The sequence below is a fragment of the Physella acuta genome, unplaced genomic scaffold (genome assembly GCF_028476545.2).
Source record: "Physella acuta isolate Inbredline_101_S28 unplaced genomic scaffold, ASM2847654v3 ptg001978l, whole genome shotgun sequence".
In the NCBI taxonomy this organism is placed as follows: domain Eukaryota; kingdom Metazoa; phylum Mollusca; class Gastropoda; family Physidae; genus Physella; species Physella acuta.
The window spans coordinates 186845-212224 of NW_026733483.1; the positions used below are offsets into that span (position 1 = coordinate 186845).

The 25380-nt window shown below is 38.2% G+C and overlaps 1 protein-coding gene across 1 annotated transcript in view; it reads right to left on the reverse strand.

Annotated features, from left to right (window-relative positions):
- Positions 1 to 25380, reverse strand: part of LOC131931479 (equilibrative nucleobase transporter 1) — a 43475-nt gene that overhangs the window by 2183 nt on the left and 15912 nt on the right. The window contains exon 3 of the mRNA XM_059288290.1: positions 2602 to 2818. Coding sequence (XP_059144273.1) covers positions 2602 to 2818 — 217 coding nt within the window. The remainder of the gene's footprint in view (positions 1 to 2601; positions 2819 to 25380) is intronic.

Sequence of the window (25380 nt, forward strand, 5' to 3'; positions counted from 1 at the left end):
CTATAAATCATAATGCTTTTAACGTCTATAAATAATTTACGCTATCAAAAAATACAACCCACAACAATAAACATACACAATTTTACAATTCTTAACAAATTAATAAAAAATATTTCTAAAAAGATTTTTGTGACTTTTTTCTGTGACTTTATTTCTGTGACTTTTTTTCCGATAAAATTTTTCCACTGTGACTTTTTTTCTGTGACTTTTTTTCCTAGCAAAAACTGTGACTTTTTTTCTGTTTTTTTTTTCCTGTGACTTTTTTTCCGTTCACCGTCCCGATAAACACTGGTGGATGAGGCTCGTTCAACTCGGGACTTTTGGAGTTAGCAATCAAACGCTCTCCCACCCGACCACGGCATTCCCTTACTGCCCCTTGCTGTTCCTTACTGTCCCTTACTGTCCCTTACTTCCCTTACTGTCCCTTACTGTCCCTTACTGTCCCTTAATGTCACTTACTGTCCCTTACTGTCCCTTACTATCACTTACTGTCCCTTACTGTCCCTTACTGTCCCTTACTATCACTTACTGTCCCTTACTGTCACTTACTGTCCCTTACTGTCACTTACTGTCCCTTACTGTCACTTACTGTCCCTTACTGTCCCTTACTGTCCCTTACTATCACTTACTGTCCCTTACTATCACTTACTGTCCCTTACTGTCACTTACTGTCCCTTACTGTCCCTTACTGTCCCTTACTGTCACTTGCTGTCACTTACTATCCCTTACTGTCCCTTACTGTCCCTTACTGTAGGACGTTATACAACATTTAAAGTAATTTGATGGAGAGATATTTTTGTTGAACGCAAAGGTAAATAAACGGGTTGACAATCAAAACCCAACCCCACGTGAAGCAGAGGGATGTTGAAATGTGTGAAGTACGGATATGTCTTTCTATCGTCAATGAGGAAACCATGAAGGCTATCCCAGGTGTATCATGAAACATCCGGCCAACGACGGTACTGGGGATAGGGTGAGACTGCCTGGGTTATCCACCCACTAGTGGTGTGAAATAATGACAGACTCTAGAGATGCAGATTCTAAGACAAGAGACGGCTTGGAACAGACGAGAATAGGAGGTCGAGGTTGTGGTAGACCAAAGGTGACACATCCATGAAAGGTTCAAGGTTTCAGAGGTCGAGTCGGCAGGAGATTGTCAGGTCTGATGGGTGACTCATGTCCAGGAAAGTTTAGAGGACTAGGTATTGTGCTGACTGTAGACTTTAGTCTTAACCGAGGGCAGTGGAATACAATAACTCTACTTCATCTTCCCTTATAAAATATGTAATGTTAACAAACACATACACACGTATATATATATATATATATATATATATATATATATATATATATATATATATATATATATATATCACCCAGGAAGTACTACCATGTATGAGTGGACAATTTAGCATAGGCAGGGGAAATAACTTTGAATAAATAACGATAATCCGTATAGATTTGTAGCAGTAGGAAATCCTGCCCCGGGGTGTCGGTGGCTCCAATCTAAGCCAAATATTTGTTCCCCGGGAGATTAGTTTCACCAACATCGATATTGTCTGGCAGACGACACGAAGGCTGGGATTACTGTAAGTCTGGGAGCAAATTGGTGCCGCCTCTAAGTCACTTCCGGTTCAATGAAAGCAGGGTTTCTCAACAGTATGAATTAATAATAGGGACTAGTTAGTGGTGGGAGGAAATAAGTCCCAAGTATTTGGTGTTGTTTGGTTGTAGGAAAGCATGAATATGATTGAGATAATACAGTGGGGGTAGTGTAATACACTGAAGGTAATATAATACAATGGAGACAGAATACACATAACATCAAATTGTTCATTCTCAATGTTTCTCGAATAAGATTTTCGTTGGACACTGGTTTTACGTATACTAGTGAGTATTAGCTACAAGCAATCTTAGTTAGAGAGAGAAAAGTAAAAATACTGGCCTAGCTGTGGTGGGATCAGTTAATGTAAGCTTATTTTTGTTGTCCAACTAGGACATTTGCCTGGCGTGCCAGAAGGACATATGACGCCGACAAGGACCTTTCATTCAACTTTACCAGCATGCGCTATGTTATGATGCCGTTAGAGTAGGCTGCCCCTAAAGGGAGATGACTATGTGACGTTTCCCTACCTGCATGAGCCATGTTATGATGCCGTTAGAGTAAGCTGCCCCTACGTAAAGGGAGATGACTATGTGGCATTTCCCTACCTGCATGAGCCATGTTATGATGCCGTTAGAGTAAGCTGCCCCTACGTAAAGGGAGATAACTATGTGACGTTTCCCTACCTGCATGAGCCATGTTATGATGCCGTTAGAGTAAGCTGCCCCTACGTAAAGGGAGATGACTATGTGGCATTTCCCTACCTGCATGAGCCATGTTATGATGCCGTTAGAGTAAGCTGCCCCTACGTAAAGGGAGATGACAATGTGACGTTTCCCTACCTGCATGAGCCATGTTATGATGCCGTTAGAGTAAGCTGCCCCTACGTAAAGGGAGATGACTATGTGACGTTTCCCTACCTGCATGAGCCATGTTATGATGCCGTTAGAGTAAGCTGCCCCTACGTAAAGGGAGATGACTATGTGACGTTTCCCTACCTGCATGAGCCATGTTATGATGCCGTTAGAGTAAGCTGCCCCTACGTAAAGGGAGATGACAATGTGACGTTTCCGGCCGAACAGGTTGGCTGTCTGGAGGTTGGTGAGGAACACGGCACTGCCGGCCACACCGGTCAGTGCCAGAGCCGGCACCACCAGCCAGGGGACGCTGCTGCTGGTGAAGGTCATCATTAGGGTGCCAAGGGCAAAGGTCAGTCTGAGGGAAAAAAAGAACAGTGACATTAACAATACACTGCTAGTTTTACACGTTGATTGTAGTTTTTCTACTCAAGTGTTTTCGAACATCAGAGGTACCCAAACAAAGAGGTGATTTCTTTACAAAGGTCTCCAAATCAAAGAGGTGACTTCCTTACAAAGGTCTCCCAAACAAAGAGGTGATTTTCATACAAAGGTCTCCCAAACAAAGAGGTGACTTCCTTACAAAGGTCTCCCAAACAAAGATGTGATTTCCATACAAAGGTCTCCCAAACAATGAGGTGATTTTCATACAAAGGTCTCCCAAACAAAGAGGTGATTTTCATACAAAGGTCTCCCAAACAAAGAGGTGATTTTCATACAAAGGTCTCCCAAACAAAGAGGTGATTTCCTTACAAAGTTATCTCAAACAACTTTATACGTATTCATCATATTGATTCTATTCACATAATGAGAAAATATAAATACCCATATATTTAAAAATTAACTTTGATATACAATGGATGAAAAGGCTTCGGTATATCATTCACGGAGTACTGTGTTGGAACAAAAATATTTGTCACATGATTGATAGGTAGAAACAACAAAATGGATGAGTGGCTTGCCGAAAGAGAAGGGCTGTGTTATAGATGTAGTAGCCTATGTGTTGTAATATGGTTTGTAACGTGAACTTACTTAAACAGGGGGAGGGGGGGGGGGTCTTTCAGAAATTTTTATCCTGGGTGGGGATGCACTTGAACATTCCGGGGGTGGAACGGAACACTGGTTAAAGTATATATTTTATGTATCTTCTTTTTTGTTCTTAATTATATATTATTGGAGGGGATTTCCTACAACAAAATAAAGACTTACTGGTCACTACATGACCTATTTTATCTTATTTAACTTGTTTTTCTTCGATTTGCTTCCATGATCTTTGTCATCACAAGAACAATTTGCAATGTAGCAGTTGTGTTTTTAAGAGCCTCTTTAGCCAAGGGATCTGAACTCGGGACTTTTCAAGTTAGCAGTCGAATGCACTCCCGCTCAACCAGAGTTTCTTTCAGGTACTTTTCGGGGTGGTGGGGTTGTGGGTGAGGATGGAGAGACATGAAAAAGGGGCTGGTAAGTCGAAGCCGACTGAAACCGTCAGTAACCAAACCCCTGTTGACTCACACAATCCATCGATCTACAGATTGGGAGTTCTTCCCCCTTTATTGCCGTGTTTGGGAGGAGTTCGCCCCCCCCCCCCCTTCCCCCCCCCCCTTTATTGCCGTGTTTACTGGATGGTTTTTATCCCGAGTCAACACTCACAGGCAGCCTCGTTTTAACGCCCCGTAAAACGAACCAATCGAACACACAAGTGCGGGAACGATTCCTCCCAAGTCTGTCGTTAAAACAATCGCAATGTTGGTAGACAATACATCTTTGATCAAGCTGGTCTTGTCAATGTAAGACACACCATGTCTAGTCTATAAACTAACAGCAAAAAGTGTCGATGTGGGACTTGTAAGTCTCGGTCTCTCTCGATTAAAAATCGAAATCTCGTTAGCCGGGGAAAAATATAACTTTTGCAACCGAATTAACTTTTGTGAACAGGTTCCCGTGTTGAAAAAAATACTGCGATGTTTCAAGGCCTCGCTTCGATATTTTAAAATCACCAAGAGTTACAAAACTGAAGAATTCTAAAAATAAAAAATTAAAAAATCCAAGCTTTTTTTTCATACGTCGGGGAACTATTACATTTAAATTATTTCCTGAATACAAAAGTTATAATAAAATCAAATAATATACCGGTAGATCTGCTATTAATAATATTCTATTAGCGGTAAAAATGTAATTAAGTTTAGGATAACTTGTTACGGATTAGATTGAATAAATAATAACAAACAGTAAGTTTCTTTAAAATTCATAAATTAAGTAGGTTATATTTTTCTTTAAGCTAGCCTACATATTGTAGCTTCATTATAAAAACACATTTTACCTAGTCTATAGACACAGCAGAAAGTTGCACCCAGTAGATGCATTCAATCACAACCAGTTGCAAAAAAAAAAAAAAAAAAAAAAAAAAAAACACCTGAAGGAATTTTGTAGTTATTTCCCCTACCCAATGTTCAATATAAAAAGTGCGTAGAGTTATATGCTCTACTAAAGATATTTGTGTAGTTATCTGCGCTTGGTTGAGTCATAAAAAAGTTTATGACGCCGAGAAATGGTTAACACAAGGGAAATAACTCATCGCTGGTGTGGTGGTTTTTGGTTTTGTACAAGTGGTAGGTTGTGTGGAGGTTTATGTTTTCTGATGTGTGGTAGGTTGTGTGGAGGTTCTAGGTTTTTTGTTGTGTGGTATATATGTACAGATTGCTGGCTAGTGTACGATAGTGTACATCCTTTTTGTACAGGTGGAACAACATCCCATATATTGTAGCACCAGCAGTTTGGCTGGATTAGAACCCCTCAATGTGTCCTGTAAACTTAATAGACCTTACCACGAATTCACGTTATTCATAAATACAACTTTTTATCATAAAACTGGATTTGTTCTCTTTTATAAGCCCAAATTAACAGACAATAACCTTTTAAAAATATTCATTACATTTTAAAATCATTTATAACAGCGTTAACAAATAAAACAACAAATATAGACAAGTTGATTTATTTGTGTTAAAAATAAAATATTCCCTCAATAGTTTCGTAATCTATTTTAATTGCTCTTTAAAGTTTTTAAGTGCATCGTTTCCGCCATGTTTAGCAATAAGAACACTGAGATTGTTGTCATTCATCAGATGTGTTGGTCTTGTGGCGGCTTATTCGATCAACAAACGTAAACAATCATCACACAGATTCGTCATGTTTCAGTTGATACGAATTTTGTTGTGTCTATTTTATGGTGAGTTGGTCGTTAGTACAATTTGAATATTACTTTAGCTTTCATCAGAAAAGAATATAGAAGTCTAGAATCGACCCCACTTGAAATGCATGAGAGAATAAAAAGATGTTGTGTTTTACTAATGTGGACAGTGGGTAAGTTAGGCTCCTCGACTTGAATCCACATTGCCAGGTTTGGCGTCATGTATGGCACTCGACTTATGAGTAGCAGAATTTTCATATTGTTTTTATTACAATTTCAATAGAGTCCTCACCCTTGTACTAAACAAAATCCTGATCTTAATGATAATCATAGCTCGAAAGTCTGGAGTTCCGGGGCTTGAGACCGTAGGTCGTCCCTGAGTCCACACAGCTCTAATGGGTACCTGACTCGCGTTAGCGAGAGTGAAGATGGCTTGGCATGGTTTTGATCACACTATCTCTTAATACGCTGATGTTAAAGAAACAGATACAACTCTACTTCGCCTGCCCAATGGGTAATTTTATTTTACTTGATAATAACGCTAAACCTGGTTCTAATGAATCCAGAGCAGAAAAACAAAAATTCCTAGCACTATACTGAAACACATTTATAAACGTATAGTGTGCATCTGCTGAGAGAAGAAGTCACGCGAGAAGACGTGAATCCACGTTAAAATTTGGGTTGGTTCTGGAAATTGGTTTTATGAACGGGAGAGGTGGTGATACCCATTGATTTAATTGGGAAGAGGTGGTAATACCCAGTGATTTAATTGGGAACAGGTGGTGATACCCAGTGATTTAATTGGGAAGAGGTGGTGATACCCAGTGATTTAATTGGGAAGAGGTGGTGATACCCATTGATTAAACTGGGGAGAGGTGGTGATACCCATTGATTAAACTGGGGAGAGGTGGTGATACACATTGATTAAATTGGGGAGAGGTGGTGATACCCATTGATTAAATGGCGGGACTACATTTAGTGCCCACCACAAAACATGTACATTTACTTTATCGGCCAGAGCTAGATAGACACGGGCCATTTCTTTTTATTTTTTGGCCATTATTTCCCCTCGAAAGGAATAAGCCAGTTTTCTATTTTTCTTCTTTCTGTGACTTAATATCACGTGACAACCAAGATAGCACTACTTATACACTAGCATGAAAATGTCTTAACTAAATCAAGCGTAACACACACAAGCAACACACCACACAAAGCTGATATGTAGCTCCATCACGAATGGTCTTAGAAAGTTAAAACTATCCAATCGACTCCGCGTTTTGTATGTTAAGCCTCATTCTAAGACAGTCACTTTGGAGGTCGCTACTGTAAAATCCTTTTGGTAAGTTGTCAGTGCCCAAACTAAGTTCTTTTATTCGTTTGTATACCAATCTTACAATCTCAAATTTCTTTACGTCTGCGCTGTTACAATCAAAATTCCACTGAAATGTCTTTTAGGCTGTTACAAAATAAATTTTGACTCAAATGTATTTTGATTTAATTTACTTACAATTTCGTATACATTCGTTTTGTTTTTATTGCTACGTTAAATTAAATTAATTTTATTTCCTTTAAGAGCACCCTCTAGATAACACTTCATATCCCACATAATCCACGTTTCTCATACGCCGATTATCTTGACTAAGTTACTACAGACGACTTCAGTAAAAACATCACACGCAAATCTCTCCGATATTCTGGCCACAAAGTTGTGTTCCCGGGGACAAGCGCAATTTTTTAAAGCTCCATTTAACACGTCAGCTCCAGTTGTTGGCTTTTAACCTGAGCTCCCTGGGCTAAGAGTACGACAGCGATGTGGCAGCACTTTTAGATCCCCGTCACAGGCGTAGATGCATGAGCCACACGGGAGCAATAAAATGCTGCTCAATCGGCGGAGCTAAAAATATGCATCTGTGATTGAGTGGGGAGATTGGGAGGGGGTGGATTGGGAGGGTTGTGGGGTGGGGGAAAATTGTCTGAACTAATAACGTGCTCATGTTTGTTTTCGTAACTTACTACGTATATACGTATATACATACATACGTAAGCATTACACAGATACACACGCATATATTTATATATAAACAATTTTTAGGTAGATAAAGTGTTAAAAATATGCGTCATATGTAGGCTATGTATCAAGTTCAAACTTTATGTATCCTATACAACAGCACCTATAACACCCCCCCCCCCCTCTCAGGGTTGTAGGTGACTAACGTATCCCATGGTTAACCCAGGTGCAGACCGTGTTAGCTCCGCCACAGTCAGCATGGACCCCGTCACACCCATCGTCCAGCAGCCTTACAACGTCTGGTGCCATCTGATGTAAGCGGTGTTTTCATTGGTCTATTTGTTTTATTTTTTTATGTAATCAGTGTTTTGATTTGCCAATTTTTTTATGCAATGCAAGCAGTATTTTGATAGGTCTATTTGTTTTATTTCTAATGTAAGCGGTGTTTTGATTGGTCTATTTGTTTTATTTCTAATGTAAGCGGTGTTTTGATTAGCCGACGATGTATTTAAATCATGATTGGTGTGTGTGGGTGTGGGGTGGGGGGGGGGGGAGGGATTGAACAATATATTGTACTACATTTTTTTCAAAGCTAAGTTTGAAAGTAAAGAAGATAAACCATGTATGAAATATAAACCTTAATAATGTAATGTATTGTAGACGAACTAGCAATTAAAAAATAATAAAAATAATCTTTCTTTAAGAATAACTTATTACAAACTGAATAAAAGTAGGCCTACTTAAAATTCGACGCTTAAAAATAAATTAAAAAACAAAAATGTCAAAAATTATGTAGGTGTCGTCAGCGTCCTTCACCCTCTTTCTATACATTGTAATTTCCGGTTAGAAATATTCAGAACGTGAAATTAAATTAACTTAAATGGGAATATTTCATAATTCGATTAACAGTTACGTTTTTGTATGGGGAGTCACACTAAATGGCTTCATTTTGTTTTCAACATTCGTCGCGACTTGAGCGGAGCTAGTAGGGGAGTTGACTCTAAATAAATTAACTCGTTACAATTAGCATGGAACTCACCGAGTTACTAAATATAGTTAGTAGTGTCCCGACATAGCACTGTTGTTAGGCACATATTTTCTATTTTGTGTGTGTTTAAAGCCTGATATTATACGTTTCATTTTAATATTTTATACATGGCTTATCTTTAAAGTTGTTATGAAAGAAACGATATAATTTTAGTTATTATAGCTTTTGTTCGTGCCCCTATTAATGTAAATAAAACACACCAAGAAACGCTGTTTATGTGTGTTTATGGAATCTGCTGTTCATTGCAATATAAAGTAGAGGCGTAGAGACCCTTCCCGGCGACCGGGGTCAAACTTTCAATTTGCCCCTCCCCCCATATTTCTTAACTGCAGCTAAAATGAGCTTTTAATTTTTTTCCAACCCATTTTGGCGCCCCCTAAGGTCGGCGCCCGGGAACATATGTACCCCTCCGCCCCCCCCCCCCGCTACGCCACTGATATAAAGTTTAGCTCACAAACTCGTGCGAACGTACTTGATATATATATATATATATATATATATATATATATATATATATATATATATATATATATATATATATATATATATATATATATATATATATATATGTATATATATTTATTTATTTATATATATATATATATATATATATATATATATATATATATATATATATATATATATATATATATATATATATATATATATATTTATTTATTTATTTATACATATATATATATATATATATGTATATGTATATATATATATATATGTATATATATATATATATATATATTTATTTATACATATATATATATATTTATTTATACATATATATATGTATATATATATATATGTATATATATATATGTATATATATATATATATATATATATATATATATATATATATATATATATATATATATATATATATATATATATATATATATATATATATATATATATATATATATATATATATATATATATATATATATATATATATATACATTAATATATATATATATATATATACATTAATGTATATATATATATATATTAATACATTAATATATATATATATATATATATATATATATATATATATATATATATATATATATATATATATATATACATTAATATATATATATATATATATATATATATATATATATATATATATATCGAGAGAGAGAGGGAAAACTAGACAGTCTTTAAGACAACATATTAACGTTTCCATCCACATACTTCTACATACCTAGACCAGAAAATGAAGACATCACAGCGATTATTAAATTACCTTTTTACTTTCGCTCAGACAATGGTACCAATACAAAGGTATATCGTTTACCTATTTACACTTGGATTAGCTATTTACACATGTATTCGTTATTTACAAATCTATTATCTATTTTACATTTGTGTTATTTATTTACACACGTGTAAGTTATTTACACATGCAATACCTATATAAACATTTATTATCTATTTTCACTTGTGTTACCTACTATTACCTGTATCAGTTATTTACACCTGTATCAGCTATTTACACGTTGATTGCTCAATAAATGTAGTTCCGAACTATAGAAAGTTTAAATCTGATCAATGTCACTGTTGTAGGAATTGATGTACGCGTAATTGAAACAATTAGTAAATGTTGGGTCAAACATATGATATATGTTTTAGGTTTTCCCACAACGTTGCATAGTTTACATATATGTCACACAAGTCAGATCAAAAGTTGGTTTGCATGTCCATGTTCCAGGAATGTCCATGTTCCAGGAATGTCCATGTTCCAGGAATGTCCATGTTCCAGGAATGTCAGATCAAAGTTGGTTTGAATGTCCATGTTCCAGGAATGTCAGATCAAAAGTTGGTTTGAATGTCCATGTTCCAGGAATGTCCATGTTCCAGGAATGTCCATGTTCCAGGAATGTCCATGTTCCAGGAATGTCAGATCAAAAGTCGGTTTGAATGTCCATGTTCCAGGAATGTCCATGTTCCAGGAATGTCAGATCAAAAGTCGGTTTGAATGTCCATGTTCCAGGAATGTCCATGTTCCAGGAATGTTAGATCAAAAGTCGGTTTGAATGTCCATGTTCCAGGAATGTCCATGTTCCAGGAATGTCAGATCAAAAGTTTATTTGAATGTCCATGTTCCAGGAATGTCCATGTTCCATGAATGTCCATGTTCCAGGAATGTCAGATCAAAAGTTGGTTTGAATGTCCATGATCCATGAATGTCCATGTTCCAGGAATGTCAGATCAAAAATTGGTTTGAATGTCCTGAGACAGAGCAGACGGCAACTGGCCCCTGGTGTGGCTGTATGATGAAACACACGAGGAAAAAAACGGTTTACTCAATGATTTACCGCTTCCCTAGCTTTCCCTCCTACAAACGTGTGAGTAGAGAAGTCAAAGGGCAAATCTCTTTATATATATATATATATATATATATATATATATATATATATATATATATATATATATATATATATATATATGTATGTGTATCTTCGTTCCTTTTGGTAAACGTTTTTCCAGCTCTATTTCGTAGTCTGCTATACATAAATTACATCAAGTCTACGAAACAAAAGGGAAATAATTTCAAAGATTAACGCAGTAACGATCTAGTAACAGAAGATGGACATGATAATATCAATCATGATTGGGTAACTCCAATCTTCTAATGATACTAATCCTCTTACGATGATGTCAATCATGGGATGATACCAATCTAGATTAGAACACATATCCTCACGTAATGACACCAGTCCTTATGTAATAAGACCAGGTTCTGATGTAATGAGATAATCTCTGAAATAATGACACCAGTCCGATGTAATGACACCAGTCCTGATGTAATGACACCATTTCTAATGACACCACTCCTGATGTAATGACAACAACAGTCCTGATGTAATGATACCAGCCCTGATGTAATGACAACAACAGTCCTGATGTAATGACAACAACAGTCCTGATGTAATGACAACAACAGTCCTGATGTAATGACACCAGTCCTGATGTAATGACACCAGCCCTGATGTAATGACACCAGCCCTGATGTAATGACACCACGCCTGATGTAATGACACCAGTCCTGATGTAATGACACCAGTACTGATGTAATGACACCATCCTGATGTAATGACACCAGTCCTGATGTAATGACACCAGTCCTGATGTAATGACACCAGAACTTATAACATTAGTCCTGATGTAATGACACCATCCTGATGTAATGACACCAGTACTGATGTAATGACACCATCCTGATGTAATGACACCAGTCCTGATGTAATGACACCAGTCCTGATGTAATGACACCACTCCTGATGTAACGACACCATCCTGATGTAATGACACCATCCTGATGAAATGACACCACTCCTGATGTAATGACACCACTCCTGATGTAATGACACCAGTCCCTGATGTAATGACACCAGTCCTGATGTAATGACACCAGTCCTGATGTAATGACACCAGCCCTGTTGTAATGACACCAGTCCTGATGTAATGACACCAGTCCTGATGTAATGACACCAGTCCTGATGTAATGACGCCTGTCCTAATGTAATGACACCAGTCCCTGATCTAATGACACCAGTCCTGATGTAATGACACCAGTCCCTGATGTAATGACACCAGTACTGATGTAATGACACCATCCTGATGTAATGACACCAGCCCTGATGTAATGACACCACTCCTGATGTAATGACACCAGTCCTGATGTAATGACACCAGTCCCTGATGTAATGACACCAGCCCTGATGTAATGACACCAGCCCTGATGTAATGACACCAGCCCTGATGTAATGACACCAGTCCCTGATGTAATGACACCAGTCCTGATGTAATGACACCAGTCCTGATATGATCGTGTCTACAGAGACGGCCAGATATCAATATTGATATCCCTACAGCCCCACGAGACCCGAACCCGAGTCGTCTGGTATCCGGTCAGTTGCCCTAATCACAAGAGTGGTCTCCCCTGGGAGAGATGACGTATGTAGCTAATGTAAACACTGGCCACTTGCAGCTGTTTACGATGGGGGACGTCAGACCGGGAGTCACGTGATGCGTCTAACTGATCAGTGACGGCTACGTCTAGCGTCCCTAGTGGCCGTTCTTCACTAGACTAATGTACTGCTCTTTCTATCGCCAGCCTGTGGTGACTGGAGTTTTTCTCCTTGTGGTCAATGCCAGTGCGTGGTATAAAGCGTGGTCTATTTCTTGACCTCGTGCCTACTAAACTGAAAGTCACGAGTTCGAAACTGACGCTATGTATGATGAGATATACATGTGCCTTTATAATGCCCTTAATGTGGTGTTTTATGATGAAATATACCAGTGCCTTCATAATGCCTTAAAATTTGGTGTTTTATGATACACTATACCGGTGTCTTTTAATGGTGTTTTATGACACATTATATCATTCCTTTATAAATCCCTTAATGTGGTGTCTTATGATATAATATATTAGTGCCTCCATAATGCCATTAATTTGAGGTTATGAAACTAATTTTATACTAGTAGCTCTGGGACACCCAGGTATTAAATTTTTTTTAGCGCAATTTCCATTCTGGAGAATTGCGTTTATTAACTCGTCTTTTCTGGGAATGTATGGATGGATGTGTGTCCGCAGCTTTAAGTCGTATCTCCTCCTCAACGAAGCAATATCGAGGACTAGTTCCAAAAGCAAATATGTTAAGCAATTTAATAGGATGAACATAGGCCAACAAAATTCCGGGTTTCTTTCATGGATTTCCCGGAAAAGCCAAAAAAAAAACCCTCGAAAAAATGCAGCTTTTGGCCCATATCTCGGCAACCAGACCACTTAGCGACTTGAAACATGTACCAATCGATTCCTGCCATAATTTAGAACAATATTGCCGAAGAGTTTTCAAAAATATCTTTTCGTTCGGTCACAAAATGTTTTTGAATTAATTAAAATTTGGACCGAATTAGTAGGCATTGTATCCAACCACACCACACGCGTCATCACGTTCAATAGCTGCGCCATCACGTTCAATGGCTGCGACATCACGTTCGGTAGCTAGGCGCGCAATGGTTTTTAGTCATGTTACTCTATTGTAAATAAAACATGTAAAATACTGAAAAAAAAATAAACCGGGAGTGATATCCCCTAAACTTTTTTCGAATATTCTTATATAAAACAACAGGGGATGGGAACTCGGGGTATAGATCTAGTTATGATTTTTAATCTATTTTAAATACTTAAACTTTTTAAAATAGAATAGAATCTCATAGAAAAAAGTATTGCGCACCAAGCGAACGCCGAATAAAGATGTTCATAATGGTGCGCAATATTATTAGTACTTTATAAATTTAGATGCGTTTTTGAGAAATCGGAAATAGCGTAAATTAGTACTTAACGTCAACGGAAATTACTCAAAATTTAACAGAAGGTAGAGAATTAGATCTTTTACTTACAGGTGAAATTTCATTCCTCTATCTGAAATAGTAATCAAGTTATAGGCTTTTGAAAAATTCAAAGTAGAAAAAGTACCACTTCCGGTTATCGGAAATCGCTCAAAAGTTGATACGGATCTACGATTTTGATAAAATACTTATATATGAAATTTCATCAACCTAGCTGTAATGGTACTCAAGTTATCGTGTTTACACACACACACACACACACACACACACAGACACACACACACACACAGACATACGGACAAGATTGCAAAATTATGTTTTTCCGTATCCGTGAGGTGTAAAACGTCGAGATTTGTAAAAATCTCGATTTTTTTTGCACGATTACAATACTTTCTCTATACTACGTATATACGAGAAAGTAATTAATAAAAAACGTTTTAATACCTAACCAATGGTTTTACTAACCCTGCTCTTGATTTACGCTACGACAGAGCTATTTTAAGATAACATAAGGAAATTGCGCTAAAATTGTCACTAGACTTTTTTTAATTACTTGTCTTTAAGTCTAGAAAGACATTTTGTTTGTCATGTATTCTAAACTTCAAGCCTATCATGGTCGGTCATTGGCTAGGCTAAGTGGGGAAATGTCCGCTCTACTGGTCAGACTGTGTGGGCACAGCAACCTAACAGGGACACAGTTAAGACAGTCTCATACTGTAATGGCTCGGTTCTGGTGATTCACATTTGGTAGGCCACCACTGACTTCAATGTTAGGAAAACGTGAAGTACCCAATCGAACCTTGAGCGCCGTGGGCAGCAGTGTTCACAGTACGATATAGTATATTTTATTATTTTTTTCCCTTCCCCATATGTTGATGACTGGGTAGGGGATTCGCATATCATTAACAGGGTAGAGTGAGTGATCCATAGGTTTCCTCACAGTAAAAAGATCGTGTAAAACTTACGGCTGAACAATTGCCAATTTCTTTTTTTCGTTTTTTTCCTCACTAATTAATTAACTTTTGATTTGAATTCAGCATCGATTAAGCTGTGGTATCGATTCCCGTACAGAAGATAGTCGCTTAGCCCAGCTGATTGGTAAGTACTGGCTGTAGTGGCTTTGTTCAAATGTCAAGCTAGCTCCAGCTAGAGTTAGAATTAAATTTTTGATCCATGTAGTTTTTGGTTTACATCTTTTGCTTCACCTAATTTTAGATTTAGATCTTTTGTTTCACTTAATTTAGATTTAGACCTTTTGTTTCACTTAATTTAGATTTAGACCTTTTGTTTAATCTGTTTTAGAGTTCGATGATTTGTTTCAGCTTGTTACTTTATCGTATACGGAGTATAGAGGAAGTATTGTAATCGTGAAAACAAATTGACTTTTTCGATCTCCCTGAGTCGGAAAAACTTAATTTTGTAATCTTGTCTGTATGTCTATTTGTGTGTGTGTATGTGTGTGTGTATGTGTGTGTGTGTGTATGTGTGTGTATGTGTGTGTGTGTCTGTGAGCTGGTATGTTGAAATTTCAAAAATAAGTATTATATCAAATTCATAGTTCTGTTTCAACTTGCCAGCGATTTCTGGTAACCGGAATCGTAACTTATTTTTCTTTCAATTTTCAAAAACCTATAACTTCAGTAGGCCTACTGTGTCTGATAGATAGATGAAACTTAAAGTGTAAGTAAAAGATCCAATTCTCGGTTTTCTGTAAAGTTTTGAGTAATTTCCGGTGACCGAAAGTAGTACTTTACACTATTTCTGATCTCTCAAAAAATGCATATGAATTTATAAAGTACTAATGCCCGCACAATTATACGCGCATTGTTTGCAGTTCATCAGGTGTGCAATTCTTTTTTCCATGAGATTCTATTCTATATTAAAAAGTTTAAAAATTGATTAAAAAGTATTGCTATGTCCAGAGTTGCCATTCCCCGTAGTGTCATATAAGAACATGAGTTCAAGTAAGTAGAAAATAAAAGCGGCTGGGCTTAATGCTGACCATACTATCCCTTCATATGCCGAGGTCACAGACACAGATGAACTCTACTTCACTGTACCGCAGACCATTAGGCTCGAACAGGGAACTTTACTACAAACACACTACCACAAAATTGGTTCCATTGATTCCATTGTTTAATCTAAAAACATGCCGTACGACAATTTCAAAAATTGCAATATTACAACCGACATGTTTTAACGCCCCCCCCCCCCCTCAGTATGACGTAGCCTGGCATACGGCGAACCATTATCGGGGACGGGGAGTTTGATTTCCCCCGGGGCAGGTTCACTAATGCCGTCGTTTGCCCCGCTCTACGCAACGTTTTGTGGTCGAGGCTATCCTTTAACCCGAGATTTCTTGGTGGGCGGTTAGAGAGTAGTAGCTTAGAATTCGTTTTGTTTGGAGAGTATTATCGCGACTGAAAAGCCAATATTTGGTTTTTTAAAGACGTGGTTTTAGATCAAGGAATTACATTTTTCAAAATGTTATTTTTAGACCGCTTGAGCGTATGGAATACAGAAAAGCAATCGATGTTACATAAAAATTGAATTTTAGCTTGCTGAAAGAGATTAAATTAAATTTTAATACGTTTGTTTTAAAACAACTGTAATAAAATCATGGAAAGCGTGTTCTGTGATAAAAAGTTGACGGAAACAAAAATTATATACGGCATTTTCTGGTGCAAATAAGATATGAAATTGTACCTTGCAAAAATGGGGGAATGGGGGGGGGGGGGGGATGGTGAGGAATGGGTCGTTAATTTGCGGGAATCGTAGCGTTTAATCAAGGCTAATTACAGTAATGGCCTTAGTAGGGTTGATGGGTTTTAGTCACAAAGGTAAATGTAAAACAGTTTTAAAATCCTTGTTTTCATGAAACAATTTGCTTGTTCTTGTTATGTGTGTTTTATCCCACAGTTTTTACTGAAAAGCCGGGTCCAAAAATATCTCAATGTTACGGAGGGAAAATTGATTTCGCTTGGCAGTTTGTACATGTCAACAGTCACTTTAAGGTACGCACTCTCATGTACAGGTGTAAGAGTTATTTATAGATGTGACAGACGTTTAGAAGTGTTATATTTATTTACAGGTTGTACAGTCGTGTACGTGTGTGAAAGTTATGTACAGTTTAAATTGACGAATTCTACACTCATAAATTTGAACTAAAGCATTTTTGAATCATTGTCTGCGGTGCTATTTATTTTATGTTCAATTAATTTCTCTAGGAGAAATACACATTGAAGGGTGTGAGGTGGTTTCTGAATAATGTGTTGATTGGTGTCTACAACTTTCAGACAGTAAGTCTTGTATGGAACATACAGTGAGTGATATATGTAACATACAGGCAGTGATATATGTAACATACAGATAGTGATATATGTGACATACTGGTAGTGATATACATATAATATACAGGCAGTGATATATGCAACATACAGACAATGACATTTATAACATACTGAAAGTGACATATGAAGCATACATACAGTAACATGTGTAAAATATAGACAGTGATATATGTATCATACAGAGAGTGAAATATGCAAAAACTAGACAGTGGTATATGTACATATTTGATGTTCGACGTTTGATAAAAAAAAATTGATGTTCACCTGATTGATCGAAAAGATTTTATGTTCGTCTGATTCATCAGAAAGATTTGATGTTCTACTAATAGACTGATTTAACGGTCGAGTATTGTAAGAAAGAGTTCGGTCAAGTCGTCTGGTCTGGTTTCGTTCCAGGATATCTTTGGTAGCAACCTGCATAAAGAGATGCACGCCGTACGCACTGAGAGTTTGCCGCAGTTGAGTGTGAGCCATCTGCAGGTGTCGTTTGAAGGGAGGTACTCAATCAAGGTGGAGTTTGGGTAGGTGGTGTGTTTGTCTGTTTGTCTGTATGTGTATATGTCTGTGTGTGTGTGCGGGAATGTGTCTTTATGTGTGTGTATCTGTGTGTGTGTCTGTGTATGTGTGACTTTGTGTGTGTAAAGGAGGTGTGTCTGTATACAGGAGGTGTGGCTATGTATGTATGTGTACGTGTCTGTGTATGTGTGTTTGTGTGTGAAGGAGGTGTGTGTATATAGGAGGTGTGTCTGTGTGTGTGTTTGTGTCTGTGTGTGTGTTTGAGTATTCTAGGCTGTAATATGGGTGTATGAAAACAAAGGCATCATAATGTTTTACTTTTTTACATTTTCTATTAAAACTACACCTATCAAAATTTGTCATGATGCGTCATGATTTGTCATGATGCGTAGATTGAGATTAATTTTGTAATTTAAAAAAAAAACAATCCATCAACATGTCGAAGTATGTTTAAAATTCTCAAAGCTGGATATACCTACAATATAGTTTAACTGTTTATAATTGACACATAAGGTGGCTAATTGTTTTTCCAATTAACTTGTAGTCTCGCCAGTACTGAGGTATGTTTGACACTTACGTTTGTTCTGATGATTGTTATTTGAAATTTTTAAAATCTTAAACAATGGCAACTTTTACGTTTTTTTATGTTATTCTTGCCTGGCGTATTTGGTATTGATGAATGTTGAATTTATATTACTATAGAGATGACATAATTAGTCGCTATTCTATTTGGATGACGCACGAATTTACAGTAGGTTAACATTTTCCCAAAATAATATAATTAGCTCTATGTTGACATCTAACATCTACTTTTGAGTATTTTCTTGTTTACACACAATCCGCACTTCACGCTGTGGTGCATGTTGGAGAAGCCTATTTATAGGTCTGTGGTTGTTTTGATGCATGGATCAACCAACAGCTTCAACGACGATACATAGTTATGTTAAAACATTGACAAAATTAGCACATATAACAATATCACAAGAAACATTAGCAAATCTAGCATAAGTGAGAATATCAATTAAATCCTTGACAAAATTAGCCCATGTGACAATACCACTTGAAACATTGACACAATTATCACATATGACAATATCGTATTGTGTGGTGCAATTAGCAAGGGAGACAATTCACCCCGTATTTCTAGCACGCTTAAGGCACGAAAGATAATCTAGGAATAGACAAAAGAACGCTCTATGCACACAATAATTGAATCGATCTCTGAAGCTTCTCTGTCGGCATTTGACGTCAATGAAATTAGAAGTTGAATTGTGTTAACGTTTTGGTAGCGTGTTTTCTTTATTATAATTTTAAGATCCTTTAACTAGAAAAGTAGGTAAGGGCGATAAATGTTGGTGTCCACCTCAGGACGGTGCAGAGGCGTAGTAATGGGGGGGGGGGGGGGCAGGGGGGGGGACATATGTCCCCGGGCGCAGACCTTAGGTGGCGCCAAAATGGGTTGGAAAAAGTAATCGAAAGTTTGAGGGGGTGGAAATCAAAAGTTTGAGGGAGGGGGGTGCAAATCAAAAGTTTGAGGGGGGGGGGGGTGCAAATCGAAAGTTTGAGGTGGGAGGGGGGGGGCAAATCGAAAGTTTGTCCCCGGGCGCCGGGAAGGGTCGCTACGCCTCTGTGTTAAAAAAAACAATTGGTATATGGGCAAGAATTGCTTTGTTGTGTTTTTTGTGTATGGATAATTTTTAAAATTATTGACATCGTTTCCAACACGGACAGATGATTATGGAGTGTGTGTGTGTGTGGTTGTGTAGGGGTGTGTGGGGTATGTGTGGTGGTGAAGGATTTGTGTGTAGATGGTGTGGGGGGAGGGGTGTCCACAGAGTAGATATCATAGAATGTTTTTTCCGGCCATGATAGCTGATGGAAAAATCGGTTCGTAAATGCCAAAATAAATGCCCGATTTATGGGCACAATTAGAGGGAAACGAGTGGGGTATGGGTGGGGGTGGGGGTGGAATAATTTGAACAACGCTCAAGTAAGAAGTGTGGTTTTGCGTGTTTTATTCCCAAGAAAATAATTTAGCGGAATTTTTTTTTAAAATAGCAATTTTCTTCTTGAGTTTTTTTTATCCTTAAACATTTAGACAGGCGGACTCAAATAGCAACAATTAGACGGACACACCACATATAGCAACAATTAGATGGACACACACGACACACCACAAATAGAAACAATTAGACGGACACACCACATATAGCAACAATTAGATGGACACACACGACACACCACAAATAGAAACAATTAGACGGACACACCACATATAGCAACAATTAGACGGACACACACGACACACCACAAATAGAAACAATTAGACGGACACACCACATATAGCAACAATTAGATGGACACACACGACACACCACAAATAGCAACAGACGGACACGCCACATATAGCAACAATTAGATGGACACACACGATACACCACAAATAGCAACAGACGGACACGCCACATATAGCAACAATTAGACAGACACACACATGACACACCATTACATGCAACAGACGGACACATGAGACGGCCGAAGACGTGGCACGTGATATGGCCGTAAATCAGCCGATGGAGTAAGACGTTGCAGGGAAGGAGGATTGACGTCATTGTGGGGTGGTGAGGTGTTCCTTGTGCGGGATAGATGAGCACAGAGGTCGTTTGAAAGTTGAAGGTCGTTGCTTAATGTGTTGAGAACACCATTCACTAAATAGGTTGTAATACATTTTACAATAAGCAATAATGTTAGAAGTCGAGTTGTATTCGTCTGCTTAAGGTAAATGTAGCTTGAAAAAAAATTATGTTAAAGTTTAGGTTTATGAAAGATTAATTAAGGATAACGAGCCGACCCGCGGTGTATCATACACCGCTATTTAGTTGTTTTTTCTACTTTTCAGTAATTCATAATTTGTGAATTCGACAGTACCAATGCTGCCACTGAAAATATTTGCTTTAAAACACTAAACCCCCATTTCCCCCCCCCCCCCCCCCCCCGTGAAAGCAGCTTCCTCTTAGTTACCTCCTCTAAGTTTAAAATAGTTTCAAACTGAATTTTTATCTGCCCCTAATAGCCGTCACCAAACCCAGTCTCCGATTGTAAAATGTAAACAGCGTGAACTACAACTCACCTGACCATGTGAGGGGGGTGGGGGTCGGGGGGGGGGGGGGATGGTAGCGATAGAGAGGAAGAGAGGGGACTGCAAGGCGCTCGCTTGCAGCTTGTTTTCTAACGGCTTCCAGAAGAGAATTATTATATACGAGCCGGCCCACGGCATAACATACGCCGCTATTTAGTTGTTTCTAATTTTCAATAATTCATAATTTGTGAATTCGACAGTACCAACGCTGACACTGAAAATATTTCTTTAAAACACTATAAGTAGCTCGTTAAGGACCATAACCCCCCCCCCTTCCTTCCCTCCCCCCTCCTCCCCCCCCCCCCCCCCCCTACGTTTAAAATCGTTGGCTCTGCTTGTAAACATTTAGAGTGAACACAGCTCACTAAAACCATGTAGGGGTGGGGAGGTAGGGAGAGCGTTTGCAGCTTGTTTTCTAACGGCTCGAAGAAGAGAATTATATATATAGATTTTAATGCTACAGTAGGGCATTCCGAAAATTCTGACATTTTGGCTTCAAAACATTTTTTCACACCATACACATACACAACACATATTGTTCTATTCTAGTGTCGATTACTTCCTACCTTTGTATTGTTCTATTCTTGTATCGATTACTTCCCACTTTGTATTGTTCTATTCTTGTGTCGATTACTTCCCACTTTGTATTGTTCTATTCTTGTGTCGATTACTTCCCACTTTGTATTGTTCTATTCTAGTGTCGATTACTTCCTACCTTTGTATTGTTCTATTCTAGTGTCGATTACTTCCTACCTTTGTATTGTTCTATTCTTGTGTCGATTACTTCCCACTTTGTATTGTTCTATTCTTGTGTCGATTACTTCCCACTTTGTATTGTTCTATTCTTGTGTCGATTACTTCCTACCTTTGTATTGTTCTATTCTTGTGTCGATTACTTTCTACCTTTGTATTGTTCTATACTTGTGTCGATTACTTCTTAACAATGTATTGTTCTATTCTTGTGACAGACCGAAATTTTTGACCAATCGTTTCTCACTAGGTCAAACTTGTAAATTATCGTCCGGCCGTCTATTTCCGGAATGCGATCGATACCGCCCTATGACCGTTTCGATTCTATGTCAGAGGGAATCGATATTTTGTTGGAGTTGTAATTTAATGGTGGAGCCTGGCAAAGTTTGGATTCAAACTGTGGTTAATTAATCGGGGTTAATAAATTGTTGATAATGCATGACAATTAAGAACCACGGGTTAATGAATGGGGGTCATGAATTAGTCGGTATGGTTGAAAACGAAGGATTCATTTGGAAGTTATTTTTGCCGATGTAGGTTAATGAACTACCGCTTCGAAAATGTCGAAACTACCGATATATTTAGATATAACAGTGAATCCTTATTTAAAAATGGAAATATGTGACGGCTTGGTTGAGTCGTAGAGCGTACGGCTGCTAAACCGAAAAGCTCGAGTTCCGATCCCTTGAGCCCACCCAGCTCTGATGGGTACCAGATCCCTGAGTCAAACCAGCTTTAATGGGTACCAGATCCCTGAGTCAAACCATCTCTAATGGGTACCAGACCCAGATCCCTGAGTCAAACCAGCTCTAATGGGTACCAGATCCCTGAGTCAAATCAGCTCTAATGGGTACCAGACCCAGATCCCTGAGTCAAACCAGCTCTAATGGGTACCAGATCCCTGAGTCAAACCAGCTCTGATGGGTACCAGATCCCTGAGTCAAACCAGCTCTAATGGGTACCAGACCCAGATCCCTGAGTCAAACCAGCTCTAATGGGTACCAGATCCCTGAGTCAAACCAGCTCTAATGGGTACCAGACCCAGATCCCTGAGTCAAACCAGCTCTAATGGGTACCAGATCCCTGAGTCAAACCAGCTCTGATGGGTACCAGATCCCTGAGTCAAACCAGCTCTAATGGGTACCAGACCCAGATCCCTGAGTCAAACCAGCTCTGATGGGTACCAGATCCCTGAGTCAAACCAGCTCTAATGGGTACCAGATCCCTGAGCCCACCCAGCTCTGATGGGTACCAAGCTAGCGTAAAAGAAAAGGAGGCGGCTGGGCAAAATGCTGACTAAAACATCCCTTTATTTTCCGAGGTTTACAAAGATACGATACAATAACACTATACACGAGTAAGACGTGTCTGACATTTCAATGTCACATAGGTTTTAGTTAGGCTTAAGTGTATAGTCTTACGGTAAAGTGTCTGTTAAAGATATTCGTAAAACATCTTTGCCAAGTGTCAATGTAAAGTGCCAGTGTTTCTTGCTGACGAAGACCTTATGTCCCAACATCCATCACCACTGTGTAAATTCGTGTAGTTACTACACCCGTGTCTAGCAATTTCTTCAACTGATAGCATAGCCCGTATTGTTAAATTTGCCTTCAACTGATAGCCTGTATTTTGTATTGTTACATTTGCCTTTGTAACTACGTAAGCGCCAGTTCCAGCTCCAACTGTTAGAATAACGACAAGAGGACCTGCTTTAACTTTCTGCAACCTTTAACCCCCAATCCCTGCGCTGAAAGCCAAAATGGGTCTTAATGCACCTCCCTGTCTTAAAAATGTGTTTACGAAATGTATTTTTTCTTCACTTGATTAGGTTAGCTAACTCGAGAGCTGGAGTAGCGCCCCTTACTATACCAAGCTTAATGTATTCGATTTGGCTTCTTCATAAAAATAGTCTCATGTTTGCAAATTAAATTTTTCCCTTCAAGGACGGAGCAAGAAATAATGAATTTTTTTTACTCCGTTAATAAAATATTTCTTATTTTTTAACACATTTTAATCCGTTAATTAAAATTACAAACTAGTTCAGACAGTTAATTGTTTTTGTTTATTTGGGACGTGTTTAATGAGGTTTGGGGAATTAAGAAAATGTGAGAAATATGGTTTGGTTAATTATAAAGGGAAGCAATTTTTGTTATTTTTAGAGGGAGTAATGAATTTTAAAAGAATTTATTTAATATATCTGATAAATATTTGTGCTATACAATTTAAGAACGTATTTATTAGTTATTCCTGAAAATGTTATCCTCGAACGCAGGCGTTTTCTGTGGATAAATATGTTATCCATTAGTAGCTGTTGTTGTTTTTAATCCTTGCGTTAGCTCCCCTTGTTGTCTATTGATTCGGCGTCCGTCTGTCCAGCTGTAGCGAGGAATTAATGGAAAGCGATATTTAATGTTCGTGCTACTTGTGGGCATCAAGCTGGGGACGAAAATCGCACCTGAGGCATGCGATTGTTAATCCGGATTCGTTGGGTTTTAGTTGGGATTAGGATAGATTTAATAGTGGCTGTAAGGCAAGTGGACTGATAGACAGAACTCTGGACGAAAATAGAAGGTTGGGATTTGTTTCATTGTAGTGGTGGGAGAGGGGTATAGTTGTTGGTATTGTTGTCGTACCTCTGGTAGTTTTATCCCACCTCCCCAGGACCCTAAGAACGATGATACACCCCTCCTGAGGCTACGTAAAGACGCTATTAATCTGGTAGATAACGACGATAAAGAAGAAGATCTTGATGAAGGTACGGCTATACGACGTTCGCTTAAAATACAGCTAACACCTACTTTGCTGTAGAGGTTTATATTTTCATCAGTTTTATTCGTAAAAATACTAGTCAGTGAAAAAAAAATTGCCAAAGTATAAGATTGTTGCTAACAATTTATTGAATTTATTTGTTGTTTTTGACATTCTCCTGATGTATCTAAGTACAGAAAGGTGGGATAGCCCAGTTTAAATCGCGTATTTAAAATAAATCGTCACCAACTATATTTAGCATTCTCACCTAAACATAGAATGATAATCCCTGGCAAAATTTACCGAGACTAAAGCCAACAATCAGACACTTAAACTGCTTGCTATGTAGATTCTAAGTTCCATTTCAAACTGAAAAGACCTTTTGGTAGATTAAGTCGAGTTTCTTTGAAATTAGCGTATGTGTGTGTAAGGCACTATTACCACCAGAATTTACTTTCACTCGAACTGTGTGAACTATGATTCGAGTCAGGTACCCGTCATAGTTAAGTGAACTCAGGCTAAAGTTAGGTATTCGTCATAGTTGGGTGAACTCAGGCAGAGGCGTAGCGACCCTTCCCGGCGCCCGGGGACAAACTTTCGATTTGCACCCCCCCTCCCTCAAACTTTCGATTTGCACACCTCCTCAAGATTTCGATTTGCAACCCCCTCAAGCTTTCATTTTTATTTTTTCAACACATTTTGGCGCCCCCTAAGGTCGGCACCCGGGGACATATGTCCCCCCGCCCCCCACCTCCCCATCCCCCCCCCTCGCTACGCTACTGAACTAAGGCTAAAG